Below are 8,751 nucleotides of genomic sequence, written 5' to 3'. Positions count from 1 at the left end.
CTGGTGTCGATTTGCTGCTGTGATGATCATTGTCCTGTTGTGTGACCCAAATTTGGGCTAAGCTTTAGCTGTCGGACCGATGACCTCACATGCGATGTACTTTGCTATATAAAGGAGTTTATGGTTAACTCAGTGATTGTAAGGTGGCCAGCTCCTCCACCCTCCTCCTTTGGACATCCCATTTCATTAGGAGCAGCTGACTGAAGCAGTCAGGGTGTGTTTAGTTTATCCTGTAAAAACTTTCTTTTCACAGTGCAAATACATGCACTTTGACAATCCATCAAGCACAGCAGACAGGCATGCTGCTTTCAGGGATGCTGTGTTTGTAGCTGAATATCTCCTTTGTACTGGTTGGTGTGTGGATGCGGAGCTGGGAGCTTTCAGACCGTGTGGCACAGAGATCCAGTGGAACGAACATAGAAACTCTTTTGAATCATAAAAATTATTGAAGCCATAATAAATGATAAGAATATTTTAGAAAGTGTGTCACAGATAAAGGAAACGCTATAGGCACCATAAACCCAGATAGAGCCATTAAAAAGTATTCCTCTATAAAGTATAATGGGCACATAAATGATTTCGGTGCAGCATGTGCGATACTCCAGCCACTGTCTCCTGTTCTAAAATGACTTACAGTTTATTTGTCAGCAATAAAGCTCAAACTGTTCTGATGTGAGTACAGAAGTGGGTTAAAAAAGCTGAACGTGTTCTGCTGCTTAAATCGACTGCCAGGTTGCGATTATGCAAATGTGTTACGATAGCAAAACAATGAGACAGTTTGACCGTCTCCAACTGGATTATCTCGAGTATTCTGATGTGATTTCCCTCCATATTCAGCCAGAAGAAAACAGAACAAGATTTTGTGGGTGTGCATGACAACATATCAGCACAACAGGAATGATAATCCTTCCCCCTCTCAACAGTGAGTCAGTTCGTTCCTGTAATTTCAGACATTTATTACATTAGAGGCGGATCCCACCCTGTCTTTAAACAATGTGCAGTGCTTACATGCTGCTGTCTGGACCGAAGCATCAATACGTCCTCATGTTTCTCTGAACAGCAGTGAAATCATATCTCTGAAGATCCTTTTCTGTAGCTTTGAAACAGCTGCTACACGTTTTTTTTATCCATTATGGGCTGAAATACTTTGTGGTCAGTTTGTTCACAGTGATAAAAAGCTTTAGACACACTCCTGGAATTATCTGTGTCCCAACAACATATCGTTTATCGTTCTCCTTCAGCCTCAGAGCAGATCATTTGTTTGTGCCCTTAGTGAAATGCATCCTAAGATGTTTACTGAGTTGAAGGAAGGCAGAAAATTGACCTGGCCCTCAACTGATCACTTCCTTAAATCTTCTGAAAGCACCATCTGGTTTTAAACTCCAAACGAACGCGGCTGTAGGACGACAGAGAGAAACCGGACGGTGCAGAATGTGAACCTAAACTCTGACTTCATGTACAGATTGGGTTCGTCGCACGAACACAAAGACCACCTCTGTTTCAGTCACACTCACTGATCACTCTATTAGGTGCACCTTGCATGCGTTTGAGGACGGTGAACTCATCGTCATGTTCAAGAAACCAGTCACATGGTGTGTTGTCCTGCAGGAAGCAGGTAAACATATCTTACATATCTATACTATTGCTAATATATATTGTAATATATCTATATCACTAAAGCACTTCTGGATGGATGCAAACTGCATTTCGTTGCCCTGTACCTGTGCATGTGCAATGACAATAAAGTTGAATTCTAATTCTAATTCTAAACAGGTGAACACCAGCAAAGTTACACAGGAAGGCTGTGACATTTAAACCATGCTCAGCTGATACTAAAGGGGTCCAGAAGTGTTGCTACAGACATGGATCCTTGCCTTTGTTACCTGGGCCAGCATGCACGCAGCTCTATCATCACTAGCTTAGCGTTAGCATGCTGTCAGAACAGATGCTTGCAAAGAGTTGCATTCACTGTATAATGCAGTTATTTCTGTCCTGGGTGCAGTTTGCACTTTACCATCGTGCTCGTGTCCTTTTGTGAAATAAAAATAACAGTAACATCCACATTTCCTCCCCTCAAAAGCTGCACCACTCCACCAGTTTATTTTTATTTATTATTATTATCATTATTTGTTTTTATTTGTTTGGCATGGACTTGCTGCCATGTCATTGGCCGATAGTGTATGCTGCTGTTTTTCAGGACTGAACTAAACTCCAAACTTTGTCTTGCTGGGGCAGAATGCATGAACTGTGCATTTCATCATATTTGGGCAAAAATGCAGGACTGGTTTAAGAGTCGATAAAGATATTTTGGATAATATGAAACTGGACTGATCTGCAACGTATCTTAAAAAGCGCTGACCTAGTGGAGCATGCTGCACACTTCTTAGATCCACCCTTGAATTCTATATATGACCTGTGACTCACTTTCAGAAGACGGGCCTTTGGGTGGAGTATTCCTTGATATTGATTTCTGTATTAGTCAGCCACGCATCTCTGCAAGGAAACTAGAAACGTGTCACAGAAATGACGTCAAGGCTGAAAATGAAAGACAGTTTATAAAACGGTGTCATTTCCCTTCAGCAGTACGGCTGTACGGACATGTAGCAGGATTGTCTTTACGAGCACATCCCGAGTGAGTTCCTGTTTTTCTTTTCTTTTCTGGGCTCTTCTTACACCCAGTCCTTCTGCACCACATGTGCCACCGAGTTGTCGCAGTGCTGATAGCAACCAATCACAAGCTCCCCCGTGTAGCTTTTTTGCCTCACCCGCTGCCTTCCCCTCTCCTCAGACAGTACATCATTAGCTGTCTGCTGAACACCTGGAGGCAAAGCCAGCAAGGTAATTATTGAGGGCATAGCCACGTCTGCACGCAACCGTCATTAACCCATCGTACCTCATTTAGAAGAGTGAAAAGGCCTTGTTGTTGTAAGAGGAGAACGAGAGAGCAGCAGCATGGATTGGTGATCAGCCCGTGACACGTTACAGAAATGATACAACAAATGTCTCTCAGGCTCGAGCTAATAAAGCCTGGAATTTGCTGTTGCTTTTTCATCAGGCAGCCAGACCTGGAGCCATGCCAGGACCAAGGATGAGGGAGTTTTATCCCCTGCACTTAACGGCAGAGATGCAGGATTTCATGAAGAGGGGGGAATCACACAGACACACACACACAACTAGCTATAACTTGCTCGGTTCCCCAGCCACAAAAACAAAGCAGACGAGAGAGCTTAGGGTATCTGTGCATGTTTAACCTTGAGCGTGTGCACGTGCATCTTTTATGTGCACGACTACATGTCATTATTGGTCATTTTACATTGATTTAACGCTGAATAATGAGCGTGTGTGTGTGTGTGTGCATGCTTCCTGCATATTTTGCCACAACACAATCACCTCAAGCTCTGCGTGGGCGAAAGCAGGATTCTTCCTTCCTCACCTTCACCACTACATTTCCAGTCGACGCTGACGAGCCCGTGCAGCTTTCAGATGTCATGAACGGGAATGCCTGCATGACAGACTGCCAGGAGCCTGGAACATCTCTGAAATCGTTATTGATAAGCAAATGTTTTTAACTTCAGGAAGTCGTGCCAGGTGTGTGAAACAAAGAAAGACGAGGCAATAACTCCTGATCGGCCTAATATCATGTGTTATAAGACTGAAGTCTCACCCAGCATGAAATGTCTTTGAAAGACCGTGTGCTGGTGCAGTAACTACTTCAGGTCATTATTAGACAATAGACAGAAAATCCCAGTATCATGTTTGAGCTTTTAAACACACTTCCTGGGGAGCCTAATGGAACTGAGGCTAACTCGCGGGGTATAAGGCTTTATTGCTCTGGCCTACGGGGACACTTTGAGGCATTTAATGTCTGCAAAATCTAGCTTGGAAATTCTAGGAAAGGGATTAAGCCTATTTGCCATCTTGCCTAATCTTTTTTTTATCGCCAACACGGGTTTGTGACTCACTTACCACACTGGCTCTTATCAGTGCACCAATCCACTTGCAGTAATTTGTAATAATCCATCGTTCCTACTGTTTCAATAAGTCGTTCACTTTCTAACGCTGTACCCGTTTCATTTTTAAAGAGGTTTTTTAAATGCAATTTTCGTTTTAGCGTTGCAGGCAGACGGGACATGCTTCCCAGCTGCACCAAGAATGTCATTTTCGTGCAACAGTTGAGTCACAGCGTGATGACTGCATGTAGTCTGTGCCTGCTCAAACAACACCAGCCTTCAAACGATTAGCAGAGAATTGCTTGATAAATAATAACTGGAGATGCTTCTTTCCTGGTCATTAACTTTAAGAGGACTTATCATGTAAACAGGTCTTTCTTTTAGGATATACTTCAAAAACCTGAGAGAATTAACCATGATCTTATATTAGGAGTGGGAACTTCCAAATCTTTTGAACCACAGATCGCTTTGAGTTTTACAGCTAGTGAGAAACCCCCTGTCGCTTGGAGTGATTGCACTGATTCTTTTGTAAAAACAAATAAAGCACTTGCTGGCATGCTGCGCCTTTGCAGGACGGCAGACGACTACTTTTGATTTGTAAAAATACTTTCCTCCATCTCAGATCAGTGTGCGTCAGCAGGAGAAATACAGTACAGTACAGTAGCCTGTATAATTTAAGGGTACATACTATCTGCTGAACCTTATCTCCTCATGCTGCCAGACAGTCATAATGAATTTATCAATTAGCCCTGGCTGCGTATGCCCTTGGGGCTGCAGTCCCAGCCCTCACCTCCTCCACTGAACTCCAATCAGTCATCCTGTCAGAAACGCAGGAAATGGCGAGCAGGCTGGAAATGGCCTCTTGAAAAGCCTGTTAGGAAAAGCTTTTGAAACTACAGAAAGAAGCATTACATGTACAGCGACATGCCTGCAGAATACAGATTAAGCCTTCTTTAGGCAGACTAAAATAATCATTTAAACGAGCTGGAATTTGTATATTTGGTATATTTAGTAAATCTAGAATTGATATTAAGGTCTGTATAATGTCCGCTTTCAGTCTATGAAGGTTTAAGTGATACTGAATCATCTGATCATTTGCAGGAGGGGGTCAAAGCTCTGATGAGGTGCCTCCCTCCAGAGGTAAGCAGAGGTACTATCCTACTGAAAAGAGCAGGCACGCATGGATAAAGCAAAATAAACTTTATTTATATTTCTTACACAGAAGAAGTACAAAAAACAACTTAAACATACATATTTTATATTCACATAAACAATAAGTGCAATAATAGAAAAGTACGGTGAATGTAAAATATCATTTACAGTTACAAAAGAATGCATTGTTATGCAAAAAAAATAAAATTTCTTGTAACATTGTTGCAAACTGGAATATTTTGAGGATATTACTGGAGCGTTTAGTCAGCAGTGCATGTGCATTTCATGAAGCAGTGAACATTCAAACCAAAACTGTGAGGAAACGGTTAGATGTGTATCAGTGCACACAGGTTGGTTTACTTGGGAGGGGAACGTTGTGGTTTAACCACTTGAAACTGACAGGCAGCTGGTGGTGGTGCTCAGCCTATATTTTCTAGGTGCCCTGCGAGTTTTGCTTGGGGTGGATGGCGGGGAGGCCACACTCAGGTTCCTGACCTTATTAAAACTGTTCCTCAGACTGTCCCTCCTGCTCTCTGAGGTGCTGCTGGTCTCCTTTGATGTGAATGTGTCTGGGTGGCAGAAGCCAACCCTCAGGCAGCAGCAGCAGAGCAGCTCAGCGATGGCTTTTCTCATCTCGCTGCTGCCCAGGGCGTAGATGATGGGGTTCAGGCCCGAGTTGAAGACGGCCAGGGAGATGCAAAATTCAGCGCTGAACAGCAGTGCGCACTGGCGGGAGACACAGAAGAAATCTACCAGTAACAGCATGAAGAGCGGCCCCCAGCAGAGCATAAAGACCCCGACAATGGTGATAACAGTCTTCAGCAGAGCTAAGGAGCGCTTCCGACTGCGCTGGGGTGCTAGCTGAGCACTCTTGTGCACGTGGCAGTAGATGGCACCATACAGCACACCGATAGCCAGAAGGATGAGGAAAAAAATAATGAGAGAAAAAAAGATGTAAGTCTTGGAGTAGAGAGGAAGCAGGGTGGAGCATCCATCCAGGCTGCACACACAGTTCCAGCCCAGCAAGGGGAGAAAGCCAATAACCAGCGCCAAACCCCAACAAAGCGCCACCAAGCCATAGATTCGATAGTAGGTCTTTCTGGTTGACTTCTGGGGAAGTGGCTTCATCATAGTGGTGTAACGCTCCACAGCAATCAGCAGCAAACTGAATATGGAGGCTGCCAGGGCCACAAACAGCATGCCCTCTCTGAAGAGCCACAGAGCAGGCGTCAGGCGAAAGGTCTGGCTGCCAGACAAGCAGATGTTCACCAGGTAAGCGGCTCCGGTGAGGAGATCGCTGAGTGTGATGTTGGCAATGCAAACATATACCCAACGACGGCTGCGGCGGATGCGGGAGATGACGGCCACCAGCACCAGGAGATTCTCCAGGATGATGATAATGCTGAAGAACAGGAAGACGGCCACGGAGGCACTGATCTGGTTCTGGGAGTTCGCGATGGTCCTGTTCTGCAGACGGCCGGTGTAGTTGTAATGCCTCAGGATCACGTGGTTGATCCCAGTTGCAGCGCTGGTGGCATTTGGTGCCGTGCTGTTGCTCTGGTAGGTGGGTATGTTGTACATGTGAGGGCAGGAGGAAGGGGACGTGAGGGAGGCCAAGGCACACATGATGGGAAAACTGAGCCGGCCGGTCGGATGAAGGTTTTGGGTGAGAACAGGCTGAACCGAGCTGCACGGGAATTAGTGCGAAACTCCTGTGAATAAACAGGCTATGGGCGCACTCTAACCACTGGAGCTCGCTGCCTGTGAGCAACAAACACCTGAGAATAAAAGCAGAAGAAAACAAAGAAACAATAGTGATTTCTGTATGAAAATCAAAGCCATGAACGAAATTTCCCTCACTCTCAGTACTGCACTCTGAGACGCTTCATTGCAAAGTTTCAGTCAGTTTAAAAGGCCTCATTTAAATGTCTCCCGAACGCTACAGTCTCCACCTATCTGCGGTTAACACAGGATGAGTGAGAAATGGGGGCATTTAAATCACCACATGAAGGAAAAACATGGTTTTTCTTATCAAGAATGCAAAACAATAATTGCTTAAAATTCCCACGTTTAAAATTAGCGAAATTATAATAAATAATTACCAACAAAAAAAAAGTTTTTTTTCTTTATATATATATATATGTGAATATATTCAAAAATATTTGAAGAAATGCAGCTTTGCCGTTGTGTTGAAATTGTATTCAATAATATCTGAGTGGAAAAAATATATATTTGAACATTTTACACCAAGTTTAATCTTTATAGCAAATGTTATAATTAATTAATTGACTGGCGTTTAATTGGAATTAATGTTTAAAAGTTATGGGTGTAAATTGATTTTTTTTTCCTGTTATAATATAAATTTGATTCGATTTGAATTTGACTTCACTGCAGAGCTGCAGTGAGGTGAAGGTGCAGTGGTGAGTGCTTACCTCTGGCCGTTCTTGGTGATGCTGAGTGTGTGATAGTGCAGCTGCTGTCGCTGACTAAAGAGTTTTTTGCAGTACAGTCTTACTTACATGGGGAAGTAAGCCCGACACACCCAACACACACACACACACACACACACACACACACACACACACACACACACACACACATTCACACACACATTCACACACACACACACACACACACACACACACACACACACACACACACACACACACACACATTCACACACACATTCACACATGCATAACAGAGAGGCTGCACATGTTCCATCACTGTGTAATGAGAAAAAACAAGTGATCATTTACTCGTCTCCAACATTTTTTTCTGGTTTATTAACCTTCTTATTTATTGTTTCCCAGGACGTCGCACATTGTTACCGCTACTGCCAATCAAATCTATTGCTTAAGTCGCTCTATGGCCTGTAACGGGAAAGACGGTTTCAAAACCCGTGCCAGTTGTAAACTAGTTGTAAATTTTTGCTATGCAATAAGGATATGGGGAAAGACCCACTTGCACTGGCCTCTTGCTGAGTTATGACAATTTCTTTTCTCAAATATAAGTAAGTAAAATAAAAGGGAAAATACAAGAGAAAAACAGGAACTCAGGTGCCCCTCCCTGTAGATAGTGAGGTTTCATACTATATATCTTCTCTTGCAGCTGGGGCTGTTGGCTTGGGTGTGCAGGCCGCACTTGCATTGTTCACACATAGCCACCACGCATGAAACCCTTGTCTTCAGCAAACCCCCTACCATGCACCAGTGGGCCCCCAACCACATGCCACGAGGCAGACATTACTGCTGAAGCTGTGACCATTTTCAAACCATAAACACACAAACACAAGAGACGCCCTGCAAGAAGCAGAAAGCAGAGGCAGACCCCAGAATTAAGAAACCAAATTTCAGATATGAGCAAAACCAGAGCTCGTGGCCGAACACGAGTGACGTTTTCAAAGAGCTGTTGTTGTACATTTAATGCTCCAGAGCCAAGCAGGCTGTAATTGTGCTGCCAAAAAAAGTCAAATGATACCAATCATACTGGCGCCCAATTATTCTTATAAGCAGATATCTCTTTTCATTCTCGCAGTCGCCTGCGTCTGCATGAATTATTCCAGTTTGCACGGTTTCTTTAACAAACGGCGAGACAAGGTCGCCCATGCATATATATTTGACCTACATTGTGTGTACTGTAATTAACT

At 43.7% G+C, this 8,751-nt stretch overlaps 1 protein-coding gene across 1 annotated transcript; it reads right to left on the bottom strand.

The window, feature by feature from the left end:
- Window positions 1-5,225: 5,225 nt before the first annotated feature.
- Window positions 5,226-7,587, bottom strand: s1pr4 (sphingosine-1-phosphate receptor 4). The gene is made up of 2 exons (XM_085398395.1): window positions 7,535-7,587; window positions 5,226-6,880 (listed from the first exon to the last, which is right to left on the bottom strand). Exon 2 carries the CDS (start codon window positions 6,726-6,728, stop codon window positions 5,484-5,486), a length of 1,245 nt encoding a protein of 414 aa, XP_085254521.1. The 5' UTR covers window positions 6,729-6,880; window positions 7,535-7,587; the 3' UTR covers window positions 5,226-5,483.
- Between the last annotated feature and the right edge of the window lie 1,164 nt (window positions 7,588-8,751).

Source organism: Rhamphochromis longiceps, linkage group LG23, assembly GCF_057381845.1.
Source record: "Rhamphochromis longiceps isolate RC_006_pf linkage group LG23, R_longiceps_female_GT1.1, whole genome shotgun sequence".
Lineage (NCBI taxonomy): Eukaryota > Metazoa > Chordata > Actinopteri > Cichliformes > Cichlidae > Rhamphochromis > Rhamphochromis longiceps.
Note: the sequence above shows the minus strand (reverse complement) of the source record. Positions and strands in the feature narration are given on the sequence as shown.